Source organism: Pseudophryne corroboree, chromosome 7, assembly GCF_028390025.1.
Source record: "Pseudophryne corroboree isolate aPseCor3 chromosome 7, aPseCor3.hap2, whole genome shotgun sequence".
Lineage (NCBI taxonomy): Eukaryota > Metazoa > Chordata > Amphibia > Anura > Myobatrachidae > Pseudophryne > Pseudophryne corroboree.
The window spans coordinates 104,301,141-104,320,031 of record NC_086450.1 but is presented as its reverse complement, the minus strand read 5'-3'; the positions used below and the strand labels follow the sequence as shown (position 1 = coordinate 104,320,031).

At 48.7% G+C, this 18,891-nt stretch overlaps 1 protein-coding gene across 1 annotated transcript in view; it reads right to left on the bottom strand.

Annotated features, from left to right (window-relative positions):
• Positions 1 to 3,123: 3,123 nt before the first annotated feature.
• CFAP210 (cilia and flagella associated protein 210) overlaps positions 3,124 to 18,891 on the bottom strand; it is a 142,278-nt gene continuing 126,510 nt past the window's right edge. The window contains exon 9 of the mRNA XM_063933513.1: positions 3,124 to 3,546. Coding sequence (XP_063789583.1) covers positions 3,184 to 3,546 — 363 coding nt within the window. The 3' untranslated portion in view covers positions 3,124 to 3,183. The remainder of the gene's footprint in view (positions 3,547 to 18,891) is intronic.

Below are 18,891 nucleotides of genomic sequence, written 5' to 3'. Positions count from 1 at the left end.
GATCCTCCCCTTCTTTTCATCTCCCTTCTACTCCCAAACCCCCATCTTCTGCATCTTTGGCCTTGCACACGCTATTGAAACACCAGCTACTGTATGATTCATATAGGCTAACTGAACCTCTGACTAGGGACTACACATTTTATTCTCCTGTCCACAACTCTTACTCAAGGATTGATATGATCCTGCTCAGCCGGGACCTATCCTCTAAACTTCTCTCTACACGTATATTACCTATGATATGGTCCAACCATTGCCCAGTCACTGTTGATCTCCTCTCTATTGTCCTTTGCCGCTGAATAGTGATATTACGGATGAGGAAATTGCTGCGGTCTTGAAGAACTTTAAATCTTCTAAAGCTCCAGGCCCTGGTGGTTTTTCTGCCTCATACTATAAGAAATTCGCCTCCATCTTGATCCCTCATCTCAGGATTTTGTTTAATGCTGTACTTCATGGCACACCATTCCCCAGCACTATGTTGGAAGCTAGAGTGATAGTTATTCACAAGGAAGGCAGAAACCCCCGAGATTGTGCTAATTATAGGCCAATATACCTATTGAATTTGGATATTAAACTCTACGCCAAAATTTTAGTGACTCGTCTCAGTGGTGTTCTCCCTGGTCTGATACATTATGATCAGGTGGGTTTTATTCCTGGCCGACAGGCCAGGGACAACACTAGAAGAGCAATAGATCTTATACAATTATTGAACTGCAGACACTCCATCATCCTCTCGCTAGATGGCGAAAAGGCGTTTGACCGCATTTCCTGGCCCTTATTTGAAACCTTGAAGGCGTTTGGTATATCGTCAGAATTCCTAACGGGAGTTTTGGCTCTCTATTCCTCCCCTATAGCTAAAGTCCTTACTAACAGAATACTATCTGTTCCCTTCCCACTATCTAACGGTACGAGACAAGGATGCCCTCTCTCCCCCCTGGTGTTTGTCATGGTTATAGAACCCTTAGCTGCTATGATAAGACATTCTGATAGGATACAAGGGGTGAGGGTAGGCCCGCAGAATTTTAAGATCTCGTTATTTGCGGACGATATATTGCTATCCCTTACTCAGCCGCAGTCTTCTCTTCCAGCCTTGTATCAGATTATAGAGGAATACGGCTCCCTCTCTGACTATAAAATCAATTTAATTAAATCCAAAGCAATGCTATTACATGTCTCAGATGATCTCAAACGCTCATTGCATTCCTCCTATGATCTTCGCTGGCAGACTAATAAGATTAAGTATTTGGGGGTCTATATCACATCCCACTATAGCACTTTGTATTCGAAGAATTTCCCACACCTTTTCAGTAAAATTAAATCCGATCTAGCAAAATGGAGGGCTTATATAATTTCCTGGCTGGGTAGGATCATTGTTATCAAAATGACACTTATGCCACAACTTCTTTACCCCTTTCAAACCCTACCTGTCAGAGTTCCAGAGAGAGTTCTTAGGGACGCCCAGACCTCCTTTGTGAAGTTTGTTTGGAACGATAAACCCCCAAGGATAGCTTTTAATGTACTTCGGCTCTCTTGCTCTGAGGGTGGCCGGGGTTTCCCAGATGTTAAATTTTATTATCTGACTTGCCATTTGAGCCATATTGTTGCCTCTTTTGTACCCCAGGGCTCTGTTGCCTGGGTTGACTTGGAAGCCTTTTCCTTGGGCCTTTGTTCTTTGGCTTCGCTGTGGGGTCTGGACAAATCTTAGCAACTGTAATGAATTATTTTCCTTCTCTTATATTCCATCTCTCCATCTGGACTAACTCTCTGGGGAAATATAAACTGTTTTCCTCCTGCTCTTTGGGACAACCCTGCTTTTCCCACTGGTGTTTCTCCTCATCGATTTATACTCTGGCACAGCGCTGGGGTCCATATAGTACTTGATCTATGTTCTCAAGGTTCCTGGATGACAATAGATGATCATAAGCGTAAGTTCTCCTCATTATCCCCGCCCTTCTTTGAATACTTTCAGATTCGTCAATTCCTCCTCTCTTTACCTCAAAATGATGTTATGCGGGATCTTACTCCCTTTGAATCCTTATGTGCCAAAAACACCATATGTAATGGGTTGATCTCGCTAATATATCCTCTGTTAGTTGGAGCATCCTCGGTCTTGCAGACTCGCCATGAACGGGAGAGGGACTTAGGTTCCCCCCGGACGACACTTGTTGGGCAGAAGTACGAGAGGGCATAGCTAAAAGTTCTAGCTCAACCAGACTTAAGGAAACGTCATATAAATTATACTGTAGGTGGTACTACACCCCGGACAAATTGTCTAGGATATTCCCCTCTGCTACTCCTGTGTGTTGGCGAGGATGTGGTCAAAGGGGAACTCTTTTCCATATTTGGTGGACTTGTCCGCATATAGTTCACTTTTGGAATGATGTACTTGTTGTATTGAAATCCCTCTCGGGCCTCCCACTCACGCTGGACCCGTGGATATTTTTATTAGCACGCCCATTTCCAGACTGTATGGTGTTACGTATAGAAAGGGCACTATTGTGTGGTGTAATGTGAATAAATAGCAATATGGTGTGGTGTAATGTGAAAAGGGGGCACTACTGTGTCCAGTAACGTATATAAGGTAAAGTAGTACTACTGTGTGATGTAACATGAAGAAGGGACACTATCGCATGATAAAATATGAATAAAGTTGCACTACTGTGTGGTGCAATTTCAATTAGGGGCACTATTGTGTGGCCACACCCCTTCCCAGCAACAACATGCCCATTTTTGAGCTGTGCGCTGAATGTGTTCACTGTTGTTATTTAAAATATAGGGGGTAGGAACATCAAACTAAGGACTGCTATGGGTGAGCGGTGATGGTGCTGGGAAAGGGGTGCAGGGTCAGAGGTGGAACTAGCAGCAGTGCTAGGGGGCACCAGCCAAAATCTTGCCTAGGGCATCATATTGGTTAGGGCCGGCTCTGAGTGAGATAGCACAGTTACTGCTTCGTTTCTAGAACCTAACATTACAGATAACATTTTACTATTTGGCAAACTCTTTTGTAAATGTATTTAACATGTGAGAGAATGCTAATCTGTGGATTCATACATTACCTATTGATAATATGCAATGAAAATTCCAGTTCTCATGTTATTCTAAATATGCTAAATTAATAATCCAATATTAAGGTTGTATTAGTTTTAATTAACACTTCATAGTGCTGCAATGAAGGCAAAAAAAACATTAAAATGTAAAACCAAGTCTTCTCTTGGTTTGTTGTATATCGCCAGAATCGTGTATTTCTTTTATTTCTTGGGTGGTGACATTCTGGAAAGCAGGTAGCTGGACCCCGCTGGTGTCCTGCACTTGGTAACTAGGCCGGATACCTCCCCTTTCAGGGTAGACTGGACCACGTCCCCCGCCAGTTCCAATCTCTGCCGCTTTCTTTAGTGGGTATGGATTTTTCCCAGCTTTGATGGCTGAATCAATCACCTGCCTGGCATAATTCTGGAAGACTAACTCTTCCTTATGAGAGTCCATTAAGTTTTGCTTGTCATATTCTAGCTCCACTTCTCTTTCCATTTGTGACATGGTGGTCTTCTCCGCCTAAAAATAACAACAACAAAATGGCAATTTGAAGGAACTGCAGTATAGCAATATTGGTGCTGTGCTGCAAAGAAGTTGATTGAACATTAACAAATGATATGGTCTTAGTGCCTGATTCAGGTTTATAAGCAAAGCAGAAAAGCACACAACTGGGCAAAACCATGTTTCACTGCAGATGGGGCAGGGGCAGATATAACATGAACAGAGAGAAAGATTTGAGTGGGTTATATTGTTTCTGTGCATGGTAAATACGGTCTGCTTTTGCATGTAACCCACTAATGTCAGACAACTTTATTTTTTACAGTGCAATTTAGATTTCAGTTTAGACACCCCCCACTGAAATCTTAACTCTGTGCGCATGTTACAATCTACCCTACCTGCAGTGCAACATGATTTTGCCCAGTTGTGTGCTATTTTTTTTTTTATTTATGCTTTGCTTACAAATCTGAATCAGGCTCCCAGAGTGCAAAATGTACTACAATAATTTATGGTGCAGTATTTACAGTTTTAATTTAAAATGGAGTAGAATAGCATCACATTGTCACTGTATACAGAACATTTCTGCCCAAAATGAGAGATGATATACAGCAGTACCGTAAATAGGCATTTTAGCGCTGTGTGCAAGAAACGTCATTGGCGCCCCCCCCCATGCAAGACATGGGCAGTGCGTGCCGTAGGCGCGTGAAAAATATATAGGGCTTGGCTTCATGGGGAAGGGGCGTGGCCACAAAAGAATACCAATTCATACTACGGTGCACAGTAGTCTACATTATTCAAATTACGCTGCACAGTAGCGCCACTACACCAGGTAGAGAGCCTTTTTACACATTACGGCAGACAGTCCCCCTTTTTACACATTATGGCAGACAGCGTCCCCTTTTTTACACACTACGGCAGCCAATCCCCCTTTTTACACATTACAGCAGACAGAATAGATAGAGAAATAGAGACTAACCATCTCTCCCCGCTGGCAGTCAGGCTCCTCGTGCTGGCAGATCCCGGGCAGGGGGGGAGGAGGAGGAGGGAGGGGGACTGGAGCCGCAGCAGCGCTATGTAATTGGTAGAGGAGCCGCTGCAGCAGTCCCCTTTCATTCCGTATTGGCTGCCCACCGCCGCTGTGAATGCTGATGAGGAAAGCGCATCCCAGCATTCACAGCAGCGCCGGGCAGCCAATACGGAAGGAGAGGGGACTGCTGCAGCGGCGCCTCTACCAATTACATAGCGCTGCCGCAACTCCAGTCCCCCTCCCTCCTTCTCCGCTGCCTCCAGCGCTGCTGCTCTCCTCCCCTGCCTCCGGACCGGCTTCACCAGCGCGGCGCACACAGCAGAGGCGGCTTGTAATGAGTCATTTTGACTCATTACAAGCCGCTGGCCGTTGTGGCCTCAGGGCAACTGCGCTGTGTGCCAGGCACACCTGGCACACACATAGTTATGGCGCTGATATACAGTATCTCAAAGCAAATCTCTATGATCAGGTGTGGGTTGGCCATATACTTTAGGAGGTTTCCTGGTAGGCTGCTAGATGCTTATTTCTCTAACATCCTAGTGGATACTGGGGAATAGTATATTACCATGGGGTATAGATCGGGTCCACTGGAGCCTGGCACTTTAAGGAATCAATAGTGTGTGCTGGCTCCTCCCCTCTATGCCCCTCCCCTCTATGCCCCTCCTAGCAGACTCAGTTTAGAAAATGTGCCCAAGGAGCCGGGTGCATTCGGTTGCTCTCCAGAGAGTTTTCTTCAGAAATTTCTGTTTGTTTTTTTCAGGCAGCACTGGTTGGCAACCATTCTGCCTGCGTCGTGAGACTTAAGGGGGGGACCAAACCAACTTCCTAAGAGTTAATGATGCGTAATCCCAGCTGACAGGACACTGAGCTCCTGAGGTGGTGATTCTCACACTCCCAGAGTGTGAGCCCACACCGGCAGCATGCCACAATCCCTTAATAGATGCCGAACACGGTACCCGGGGCAAATTGGCGGCATGAAGGGACGGTGATCACCTGGCTACGGGCCGCGGTGCCCACTGGGAACACAGACTGGCAACATGGTAAATGGGGGTTGCGTGCTCTCGTTTTACACTTTAAATGGAGAAAGCCAGTATAAAAAAAAATACAGGGACCGCGCGACATTATGGGGCGGGGCTTCCCGGAGAGCGGGACCAGAGGCTTAACAGCGCCATTTCCTGCTGCTGCTGATACAGGCTGCATGCAGAGACTGCTCCTCCACAGGACACACTGACTCACCATTGTAACTGGTACCAGGGGGTTATAGTGAAGGGGGGAGCATATAATCAGCAGTTATACCGTTGTGAGGAAAAACAAGTTTTATGGTAAGAACTTACCTTTGTTAAAACTCTTTCTGCGCGGTACACTGGGCTCCACAAGGATTGGACAATGGGGTGTAGAGTAGGATCTTGATCCGATGCACCAACAGGCTCAAAGCTTTGACTGTTCCTAGAATGCACAGCGCCGCCTCCTATATCACCCCACCTCCCAGCACAGGAGCTCAGTTTTTAGTTAACCAGCCCAATGCAGTAGCAGGAAAAGAGACGACAACGGTTAGTAGCCACATACACCACACTCTCACGACAGGAGAAGTGTCAGCGGCTAATGCCATACCAACCCAACGAAGCTAAGAGCGTCAGGGTGGGCGCCTTGTGGAGCCCAGTGTACCTCGCAGAAAGAGTTTTAACAAAGGTAAGTTCTTACCATAAAACTCGTTTTCTGCTGCGGGGTACACTGGGCTCCACAAGAATTGGACAATGGGGATGTCCTAAAGCAGTTCCTTATGGGAGGGGACGCACTGTAGCGGGCACAAGAACCCGGCGTCCAAAGGAAGCATCCTGGGAAGCGGCAGTATCGAAGGCATAGAACCTTATGAACGTGTTCCCTGAGGACCACGTAGCCGCCTTGCACAATTGATCAAGGGTCGCACCACGTTGGGCCGCCCAAGAAGGTCCAACAGACCGAGTAGAATGGGCCTTAATGTGATCAGGAGCAGAGAGACCAGCCTTCACATAAGCATGTGCAATCACCATTCTAATCCATCTGGCCAGAGTTTGCTTGTGAGCAGGCCAGCCCCGTTTGTGAAATCCAAACAAAACAAAGAGAGAATCAGATTTTCCAATAGAAGCAGTTCTCTTCACATAGATACGGAGAGCCCGTACCACATCCAAAGACCGCTCATTGGGAGACAAATCAGGAGAGACAAAGGCCGGAACCACAATCTCCTGATTAAGGTGGAACGAAGAAACCACCTTAGGTAAATATCCGGGACGAGTCCTAAGAACCGCTCTGTCACGGTGAAAAATCAGATATGGGGAACTACAAGACAAGGCACCCAGATCCGACACTCTTCTAGCAGAGGCAATAGCCAGCAAGAACACCACCTTAAGGGAAAGCCACTTAAGGTCAGCTGAACCAAGAGGTTCAAATGGAGGCTCCTGCAACGCCTCCAAAACCACCGACAAGTCCCAAGGAGCCACAGGCGGGACATAGGGAGGTTGGATACGCAACACACCCTGAGTGAAAGTATGAACATCAGGTAAAGTCGCAATTTTTCTCTAAAACCACACCGTAAAGGCAGAAATATGAACCTTGAGGGAGGCCAGACGCAGGCCTAAATCTAGGCCTTGCTGCAGAAAAGCCAAAAGTTTGGCTGTACTAAACTTGGAAGCGTCATAATTGTTAGATGCGCACCAAACAAAGTAGGAATGCCAGACCCTATGATAAATCAGAGCAGAAGCCGGTTTCCGGGCCCGCAACATAGTTTTAATGACCCCTTCAAAAAACCCTTTAGCCCTCAAGACAGAAGCTTCAAGAGCCACGCCGTCAAAGATAGCCGGGCTAGGTCCTGGTAGACACGGGGGTCCTGAACGAGGAGGTCTGGGCATTGTGGATGTAGACTTGGACGCTCTGCCGATAGGCCCTTCAGGTCTGAGAACCAGTGCCGACTGGGCCACGCTGGAGCTATGAGAAGCAGATTTCCTTTTTCTTGCTTGAACTTCCGAATTACCCTGGGCAGGAGTGACACCGGAGGGAACACATACGGCAGCCGAAACCTCCACAGCACCGCTAGCGCATCCACGAATGCTGCTTGAGGATCCCTTGTCCTTGCTCCGAAGACCGGAACCTTGTGATTGTGTCGAGACGCCATCAGATCCACGTCTGGAAGACCCCACTTTTCCACGAGGAGTTGAAACACTTCTGGATGGAGGCCCCACTCGCCGGCATGCACGTCCTGACGACGGAGAACGTCCGCTTCCCAATTCAGGACTCCCGGAATGAATATTGCCGATATGGCCGGTAAATGGCGTTCCGCCCAACGTAGAATCCGTGAGACTTCCTTCATTGCCAAACGGCTTCGAGTGCCGCCTTGATGATTTATGTAAGCCACTGTGGTGGCGTTGTCCGACTGTACGTGAACAGGACGGTTCTGAATTAAATGCTGGGCCAGGTTCAACGCATTGAAGACCGCCCGAAATTCCAGAATGTTGATCGAGAGGAGAGATTCCTCCTTGGTCCACCGACCCTGAAGGGAGTGTTGCTCCAGCACTGCGCCCCAACCTCTTAGACTGGCATCTGTCATCAACAGGACCCAGTTGGATATCCAGAAGGGACGACCCCTGCACAATTGTTGGTCCCGGAGCCACCAGTGTAGCGACAGACGGACCTCCGGAGTCAAGAAGATCATTTGAGATCTGATCCGGTGAGGCAGGCCGTCCCACTTGGCTAGAATCAGCCTCTGGAGGGGGCGATAATGGAATTGAGCATACTCCACCATGTCGAATGCTAATACCATTAGGCCCAGCACCTGCATTGCCGAATGTATCGACACTTGCGGACGAGAAAGGAAGCAACGAATCCTGTCCTGAATCTTCAGGACTTTCTCCTGAGACAAGAACAACCTCTGGTTGTGAGTGTCCAACAACGCTCCCAGGTGCACCATGCTCTGAGCAGGGACCAGGGAGGATTTCTTCCAGTTGATGAGCCACCCGTGGGCTTGTAGAAACCGGACCGTCATATCCAGATGACGCAGGAGAAGATCTGGGGAATTTGCCAGGATTAACAAGTCGTCCAGATACAGCAGTATCCTGACCCCTTGACGGCGAAGTACCACCGTCAGCACCGCCATAACTTTGGTGAAGACTCGCGGAGCCGTTGTTAAACCAAAAGGTAACGCCCGAAACTGGTAATGTAGGTTGCTAATAGCGAACCTCAGGTATTGTTGATGGGACACTGCTATAGGAATATGCAGGTAAGCATCCTGTATGTCCAGGGAGACCATGTAGTCCCCAGGTTCCAAGGCCAGAACTATAGAGCGAAGGGTTTCCATATGGAACTTGGAAACCTTCACCAACCTGTTCAATGCCTTGAGGTTGAGAATGGGCCGGGAGGACCCATTCGGTTTCGGGACTAAAAACAGCGGAGAATAGCATCCCCGTCCCCTCTGAGCAAGAGGCACCTGTACTACGACTCCTGTATCCAGGAGGGTCTGTACCACCAAGTGTAGAGTTTTTGCCTTTGTCTGGTCCAAAGGGACGTCTGTCTGGCAAAATCGATGAGGGGGTCGGTATTTGAAGGCTATGGCGTAACCTCGAGTGACGACTTCCCGTACCCAGGCATCTGAAGTGGTCTTCAACCATTCCTGGGTATACCCTAGAAGCCAGCCCCCCACCCTGGGATCCCCCAGGGGGAAGCCCGCCCCGTCATGCGGCAGGCTTATCGGTCTTGGCAGCTGGCTGACGGGCAGCCCAAGCTCTTTTGGGCTTCGGCTTACCAGGTTTGGAAGTGCGGGCCTGCTTATGGTACACCTGACCTTTTGCTTTACTTGAAGGACGAAAGGGGCGAAAGGACATACCTTTAGCCTTCGACACAGAAGGAGCGGTATTAGGCAGACAGGCAGTTTTGGCAGTAGCCAAGTCAGCCACAATCTTATTTAAGTCCTCTCCAAACAGAATATCTCCCTTGAAAGGGAGTACCTCCAGGGTTTTTCTAGAGTCCAGATCCACAGACCAGGATCTCAGCCACAATATCCGGCGAGCCAGGACTGACGTAGTACAGGCCTTGGCTGCTAGGATACCGGCATCAGAAGCCGCCTCTTTAATATAGTGAGAAGCTGTGACAATATATGACAAGCATTGTCTAGCATGGTCAGAAGAGATTTCAGCTTCTAACTCCAAGGCCCATGCTTCAATAGCCTCTGCAGCCCATGTAGCTGCAATAGTGGGCCTTTGTGCAGCACCCGTGAGGGTGTAAATCGCTTTCAGACAACCCTCCACACGTTTATCCGTAGGCTCTTTTAGAGACGTGACGGTAGTGACAGGTAGAGCTGAGGAAACCACCATCCTAGCCACATGTGAATCTACTGGAGGAGGCATTTCCCAATTTTTAGACAGCTCTGGCAAGAGGGGATAGCGAGCCAGCATCTTTTGAGGCACAAACTTCGTACCCGGGTTTTCCCAGGGTTCCTGACGTATATCCACTAGGTGGTCAGAGTGAGGTAAAACTTGCTTAACCACCTTCTGACGCTTGAACCTATCTGGTTTCTTAGGAGGGACAGATGGCTCGGGATCATCTGTAATCTGCAGAATTAACTTAATAGCCTCCAAAAGATCAGGAACATCCACATGTGAACTACCCTCCCCATCAGCCATATCTGAGTCAGAACCTGAGGGGTCAGTATATGTGCCGTCTTCATCAGACTTTTTAGTAGTCAAGGACTGGTTCAACTTCTTTAATTGAGCAGATAAATCGTCAGCCCATGGCGGGTTGTACCGGCATTGGGGGACCCCTAGGGGGAGTTAGTTTATGAACTAGCGTATGCAGAAGCGTGGAAAAAGCGGCCCACGGTGGGTCAGTATGTGCCTCCATTGCCACAGTCCCACTGGGGGGCAAGGAGCCCCCAGAACCAGAGCCCACAGCTGCTATATTCTCATATGGCCCCGTGGCTTCAGCAACACCGGCAGTGTGTTCAGCCCCAGAACAGTTACCCTCAGAAGCAGACATGATATAACTTGCAGTATTAGGTTAACACAGTACAATTATCAGCAGCACTATACCTCTGAACCCAAACCCCTGCGCAGTGTAGTCAGCACTAGCAGAGATAAAGGAGAGAGATGGTGACTAAATCACAGAGAAAAATACGTAATACAGTATATCTTTGTGAAAATCCTATATTAGATAACACCTGACGCACCAAGCCCCCTCAGGTTATGGAATATAGGGATAGCAGGTTGAGTGAAAGACACGAAATGGACCCCACTCAGCTATCAAATGCACACACAGAAAGTCAGTTTGTACAATGCAGAGGTTATTACTGACAATAATACTGCACTGGACTAGCTTACACAGCTATATAACAATTGATATAACAGTACACAGTAAGAACTGGATGTATATCACAGGGTAATTGTACTATAAAACCCTGACTAAGTGCACTCTTTCTTAACTATCACTGTCTAAAAAGGCAGGTAGAATACTTAAGTGTCATGTAAAGGCACAGCGCTGACAACCAGGCGGCTTTACATAGGAGGATTTGCCCAAGCAGTCCCAGGAACAGTGAGCTGAGGGATAATGGCGCCGCAGACACTGACAGGGAGTGAGGAAAAGACAGATATGCAGCTCCAGAGCGGGAACACTTGCTAGAAATAGCGCCCTGGGGCTAGGGGAGGGGCTTCAGGTCTAAGCCTAATCCCCTCTGCTGGCAAAACTACCGGGTACTGTGGGCGATATAAGAATTGGTTTAGAAAAAAAAAAACTGACCTGCGCCCATGCCCTGGTGATCTAGTGGGATCGCCTGTACTGCCACAGTGTCCACCGCCAGCACGCACGGCCCGCCTCCCACTGACCGCGCCGGATCGCGATAAAGACCGGGTCCCGCAAGCGGGACCCACTTACCGCCTCCCGAAGCGCGGCCACGCGATCCTGGAGAGCCCCAGCCGTGTGTGTCTAACGTTAAGAAAACCGGAGCCTCCGCTGTAGGTACCCGGCAACCAGGGCTCGGGAGTGTACAGCGCCGCTGGGGAGAGCTGGAGCTGCAGCAGTGAATGTCACAAGACATTTACCACCGCTGCTGCCCTTGAAGTCTTCACTTTTTACCTCATAAAAAGCTTTTCTTAGGGCTGCTTGGAGCAGCCCCTCTGTTCAGTGCCTGCTTACTGCAGCACCAACTTACAAAACTGAGCTCCTGTGCTGGGAGGCAGGATGATATAGGAGGCGGAGCTGTGCATTCTGGGAACAGTCAAAGCTTTGAGCCTGTTGGTGCCTCGGATCAAGATCCCACTCTACACCCCATTGTCCAATCCTTGTGGAGCCCAGTGTACCCCACAGCAGAAATTACACATAGGAGACACCCAGCAGGCGCTGCTTGGTCTGTGGTGTTGTGTGCTGGTTCCAATCCTCTCTGTGTCACTCCATTCAGGGTAGTCTGAGATAAGTGTGCATAGCTCACTAATACTACACTGTGTTATCATACTGTGTTTTCTGCTCAGCATGTCTGCAAATGTCTGTTTATGCAAGGCTAGGTTTACACCTTCCTCACAGGGGTCCCACATGTATACCCAGTGCTCAGTTCCTTCACAGGGTAGTAATGTGCAGGAACCTGAGTGGATGGAATCATTTAAAATTGATTTAGCTTTGGCTAAATAAGAAAGACAAACCCTGAAAAAACTATGGACATATTTATGGTTGCTGCTGCAGACCACAGACCGGCTCTTCAGCCCCCCGTTGGTCTGTCACAAACGCACTCTCCCTCAGTTATTACAATCTTATTCTGAACTACCAGAGTTTGCTGAAGGAGAGGCTGAGGTGGACGAGGATAATTCCCTGTCATAAGGAGTTGAGGCCCTCATTTATGCCATTATAGAGGTGCTCAATATTCCCGATAAGAGGAAGAACTGACAGAGGAATTGTTTTTTTTAATGTGAAACCAAAGTCCTCTGCAACCTTCACATTTTCTAAAGAATTAGATTCCCTGGCTAAGGTAATATGGATAAATCCTGACAAAAAGTTTATTACCCCTAAACGGGTGTTAAATTCTTTCCTTTTCCCTACAGAGGATAGGAAAGTCTGGGAAACACCACCAACAGTGGATACTTTTGTGTTCAGACAGAGTCGAGGGGCGCCCACCGCACCTGGATGCGCTGCAGCAACCAGATCCACAGCTACACATCTGCTTCCCGGTGGCCGGCCGGTATTGTGACAACTGGGACAACGCTCACAGACTTTACAGCAAGGTACATCTGAATTCCCCAGTACGCTACATCTAGCCTCAGCGACCATCCTCACACACCCGCAAGGGACATTGTGAACTGGGTTCATCCCTGCTGGGAACTTGCTAAATCTCAAGTTACTAGACCCCCACAGTACAGTGTCACAGATATGGAGTCTCTATTTACACACAGGACATCACTGTGGATTTACCATAAGCAAGGAGCTGAGTATCCTAATGATCTGTACATGTGAGTCTATTAAGAATTATTAGGATTATGTAATCTGCCATTGTCCTGTATTGGACACTTATAATTATTGAGACTGCGTGATACTACAGTAACATTAGATATATATTGCAATTAATGTTACAAGAAATGCTCTATGCTATTATTGTGTACACCAATTGTGACTAATTAGCTCCCAGAAGAACTACTTGTATTTTTATATTTGATTTTTAATAAAATATACATTTTATTGTCATGTGGATTGTGCCTTCCTGAAGCGCCAGGTGTAGCATTTTTTAAGGCTATCCTATTAGGCCTGGTAAAACATCGGGTGCAAAAAAATTAATGTTTTTCCCGATGTTCCACCGATTTTTCTTTTTACAGGCTATCCAGATTGATCGGCGGTAAAAAAAAAATGCCCTTTCTCCCGAAAACACGCAGGTTCAGTGAAACCTGTGTGTTTTCGGTAGAAACAGCCCCGTTTTTCACATGCAGCAGGCTAGAACTGCAGGCATCTGGAAGCTGCCCTCGGCGCGGTGACTCCCGGTGGAGAAACCGAGGCAGCGCAGTGACCGTATCCCCCCTCTCCTCCGCCCCCCGGCAGCAGTCACATGACGGGGGAGCGGCCATGTGACCGGAGGAGCAGCACTGCACTGGGCGCTGTCAGGAGCCAGCACCCGGTGCAGCTTCAGTTAACCCCCAATAAGCCACCGCTTGTGCTGGCTTATCGGGGTTAATAGGATAGCCCCCGACGGGACAGCTAATTGGATATCCCCCTTTGCCTGTAACACAAGGCAAGATCACTTAATATTGAATGATCATACTTTTTTTTTCTCCAGTGACTTTGTTGGAAAAGTTCAATCCAATATCTTCATGTGCAGGGCCTCTAACATGTAGGAATTTGCAAATGCGACATTTTCGCCTTAGAGTTTTGTCTTAAAATGTGTCTTAGTCGTACTGTGACATGACGTGATTGATTAATTTGATATGTGACACTTATGTATCTGTGTATGACTGAGTCTGAATCTACACAAAGTGCTACAATGCAGTGGCCGTGGCTTCATTCCACGACAAGTTCCATTGTGCTTTCTCTTAACATCCTAGAGGATGCTGGGGTCCACATTAGTACCATGGGATATAGACGGGTCCACCAGGAGCCATTGGCACTTTAAGAGTTTGAGAGTGTGAGCCGGTCACAGCTAGGGGAGCTCTACAGAGCTTCTTTAGAAAAAAGTTTTTTTTAGAGTTTATTATGCTTCGTGAGTAGCGTCCGCCCTGCAGGGTCTGAGCCATTATCTCCGCTGACAGGACACTGAGCTCCTGAGGGGATGGGTCATTCCCCGCCACAGGGGATCACTCACCCCAGCAGCATGCCGCCACCCCCTTACAGAGCCAGAAGATCGGTGGCGAGTGAGTCACCGACCCCCCCTTGCAAGTGGGGGGCCGGTGTGAAGATGGCGGCAACAGGGTAGGGAGCGCGGTATTAACAGCACTCCGGAGCTCAGAGGCACATTGTGCAGCGCTGTGAGAAGGCGCCCTGAGCCGGCGCCTAAACCCTGCACTGGTCAGAAAGCCTGTTGGGGTCTGTGGATCTCAGTCAGCCAGCATTATCCTCAGGCCAGTATAATCATTGTGAAGAGCGGGAAGACAGCGCCATTTTGGGGGCGGGGCTTCTCCTCAGAGCGGAACCAGCAGCGTTCAGCGCCATTTTCCTGCCTGCACAGCGCTGTCCAGGAAGAGCAAGTCCCTCCACAGCAACTCCAGCTATCTCTCGCGATATCAGGGGGTTGTAGAAGGGGGGTGCTAAATACAGACTGTGTAACCTATTAAGGTGCACAGTCAGTGCTGGTAGGGGATCACCTTTTACCTTGAAGGCGCTGTGTGTGTGGGTTGGCTCCAATCTCTGTGTCTCTCTTGCCATCCTTGGGGGTGAAACTCTGCCCTCCCCTGTGTGTGTGTAGTGTGTCTGTGGTCTCCATACAGCTATGTCCAGGGACTCTGTCATATGCTGCAGAGGATATGTGCTCTCAGGATGATCCCATTCCATGTAATCAGGATTGCACTGGTTTAGCACAGATACCAGCAAGGGAGCCTGAGTGGTTATCCTCTATCAAATCTATGATTTCTCAGATTTCAAATAGGGTTGCACAAAATGAATCTGCAACTCAGGCTTTACAGAACTCTATGGCAGTCTGGCCCAGTTCTGGTACCTCAGGGCTCCCCGCTGTATATTCCCAAAAATGTGTTCTTGCACAGATCATGCAGGATGACACGGATACCGATTCGGACACTGCAGACGGTGATGGGGATGTGTTGCAGGGGGCCGCATCTCTTGCTAAAGGGATGCAGTTGATGGCTATTAGAGATGTGTTGAATATTGCTGATACAACACCGGAGCAGGTTGAGGAGGCTTACTTCACTGACAATAAGAAAGCCTCGCTAACCTTCCCTGCGTCAAAGGAATTAAATGCTATTTTTGAAAAAGCTTGTGAAAACCCGGATAAAAAATTCCAGATCCCTAAAAGGGTTCTGGTGGCATTTCCTTTCCCGGTAGAGGATAGAAAAAAATGGGAAAACCCGCCCATTGTTGACGCGTCAGTATCCAGACTCTAAAAAAAGGTGGTTTTACCTGTTCCAGGATCTACCGCCTTGAAAGAGCCAGGTGATTGTAAAATTGATAATACGCGCAAATCCATGTACACGGCTTCTGGGGCAATACTACATCCTACTATTGCCAGTGCTTGGATTGCCAAAGCTATCGTAAAGTGGTCAGGCACATTACTTGAAGACTTGGATACTATGGAGAAATGTGATGTTGAATTGTTTTTACGTAACATTCAGGATTCGGCAGGATTTCTGGTATAATCCATGAAAGACCTGGGTTCCATGGCTGCGGGAATTTCTTCCATGTCTGCCTCAGCTCGTCAAGGACTGTGGTTGCGCCAGTGGTCTGCCGACGCAGAATCAGGGAGAAGTGTGGAGACCCTACCCTACACAGGTCAGGCTCTATTTGGGGAAGCGTTAGATGCATGGATCTCCACGGCTACGGCGGGTATGTCACCTTTTCTTCCCTAAGCTGCACCTGCTCTGAAGAAACCCTTTTCTTCAACTGCATCACAGCCCTTACGGCCTGCCAAGCCCAGAAAGGCCAAGCCGTCCAACACCTTCTTTCGGGGAGGTCGGCCCAAGTCCAAGAAACCTGCTGCTGCAGGTTCCCAGGAACAGAAACCTGCTTCAGGTACACCAAAGTCCTCTGCATAACGGTGGACTGCACACCCCGGAGGTGGGGCCGGTGGGAGAGAGACTCAGGCATTTCGGTCATGTCTGGATGTCGTCCGGCCTGGTTTCCTGGGTGCAAGATATTGTGTCCCAGGTGTACAGGCTGGAATTTCAAGATCTCCCTCCTCAACGATTCTTCAAATCAGGCTTGCCAGCTTTGCTGGCAGACAGAACGGTCCTGCAGGCAGCCGTCCAGAAGTTGATGGAGGCACGGGTTATTGTACCGGTCTCTCCTCATATGCAAAACAAAGGTTACTATTCAAATCTTTTCGTGGTACCGAAACCGGATGGTTCGGTCAGGCCCATTCTGAACCTAAAATCAACGGATCCCTTTTTGAAGGAGTTCAAGTTCAAAATGGAGTCTCTAAGGGCGGTGATATCAGGTCTGGAAGAGGGGGAATTTCTGGTATCCCTGGATATCAAGGATGCGTACCTCCACATTCCGATTTGGCCGCCGCATCAAGCTTATCTCCGATTCGCACTGTTGGACTGTCACTATCCGTTCCATGCCCTGCCATTTGGCCTCCCCACAGCCAGAGGGTATTCACCAAGGTGAGGGCGGAAAAGATGGTTCTCCTCTGCAGACGGGGTGAATATAATTCCATATCTGGACGATCTGCTAATAAAGGCGTCGTCCAAGGAGAAGCTGCTACAGTCCATTCTTCTCACGACCCACCTGCTCAGAGAACACGGTTGGATCCTGAATCTTCCAAAGTCACATTTGAAACCAACCAGGAGGTTGTCATTTCTGGGAATGATCCTGAAGCAGCCCGGGTGTTGGTTCATCAGTGCATTCGCCTTCTGGGAAAGATGATGGTCTCTTACGAGGCTCTACAGTACGGGAGGTTTTATGCTCGGTCCTTCCAACTGGATCTCCTGGACAAATGGTCGGGATCCCATCTACATATGCACCAGAGAATACGTCTGTCACCAAAGGCCAGGATTTCACTCCTCTGGTGGTTGCAACTACCTCACCTTCTGGAGGGCCGCAGGTTCGGGATTCAGGACTGGATCCTTATAACCACAGATGCAAGTCTCCGGGGCTGGGGCACAGTCACTCACGGGGACACCTTCCAAGGAAGGTGGTCAAGTCTGGAAGCCAGCCTGCCGATAAACATTCTAGAGCTAGGAGCTGTCTACAACAGTCTTCTCCAAGCGCCCATCTTCCGAGAAATCGGGCCATTCAAGTGCAGTCGGACAATGTAACGACAGTGGCTTACATCAACCGACAGGGCAGAACGAAGAGCAGAGCTGCAATGTCAGAGGTAACAAGAATCTTCCTCTGGGCAGAAAAACACGCGTTGGCGCTATCAGCAATCTTCATTCCGGGAGTGGACAACTGGGAAGCGGACTTCCTCAGCAGACACATCCGGGAGAATGGGGTCTCCATCCGGAGGTGTTCAAGGAGGTAACAGATCTTTGGTGTGTACCTCAAATAGACATGATGGCCTATCGTCTCAACAAGAAGCTTTGGCGATATTGTTCCAGGTCGAGGGACCCGCAAGCAGTGGAGGTGGACGCCCTAGTGACTCCGTGGGTTTTCGAGTCAGTGTACGTGTTTCCACCACTCCCACTCATTCCAAGAGCACTAAAGCTCATAAGGAGAACAAGGGTTCAAGCGATCCTCATTGCTCCAGACTGGCCAAGAAGGTCTTGGTGCGCGGATCTTCTGGATATACTGCTAGAAGAGCCGAGGCCTCTTCCTCTTCAGGAGGACCTGTTGCAGTAGGGGCCGTTCGCCTATCAAGACTTACCACGGCTACGTTTGACGGCATGGAGGTTGAACGCCAGATACTAGCTCGGAAGGGCATTCCGAACAAGGTTATTCCTACTGATACAGGCTAGGAAAGGACTAACGTCTAAACATTACCATCGTATTTGGAAAAAATATGTATCTTGGTGTGAGTCCAAGAAGTTTCCTACGTTGGAGTTTCAACTGGGACGTTTTCTCCACTTCCTGCAAGCAGGTGTGGATATGGGCCTGAGGTTGGGATCCATAAAGGTCCAGAATTTCGTCCCTATCCATTTTCTTCCAGAAACAGTTGGCTGCCCTCCCTGAGGTTCAGACTTTTTTGAAGGGAGTTCTGCACATCCAGCCTCCCTTTGCACCGCCTACGGCGCCCTGGGACCTTAACGTAGTGTTTCAGTTCCTCCGCTCGGACTGGTTTAAACCTTTACAGGAGGTTGAGCTCAAATTTCTCACGCGGAAGGCTGTCACTTTGTTGGCCTTAGCTTATGCTAGACGTGTGTCGGAGTTTGGGGCTTTGTCATGTAAAAGCCCATACTTGATCTTCCATGAAGATAGAGCTGAGCTCGGAACGCATCAGCCGTTCCTTCCAAAGGTTGTGTCGGCATTTCATATCAACCAACCTATTGTGGTGCCAGTTGCTACTGACCCCTCAATTTCATCAAAGTCCTTGGATGTTGTAAGGGCTTTGAGAATCTATGTGAAGAGGACTGCTTGTCACAGGAAATCGGACTCTGTTTGTCCTGTATGATCCCAAGAAAATTGGGTGTCCTGCTTCTAAGCAGTCGATCTCTCGCTGAATCAGGTTCACCATCCAGCATGCGTATTCTGTGGCAGGTTTGCCGTGTCCTACGTCTGTTAAGGCCCACTCTACTCGTAAGGTG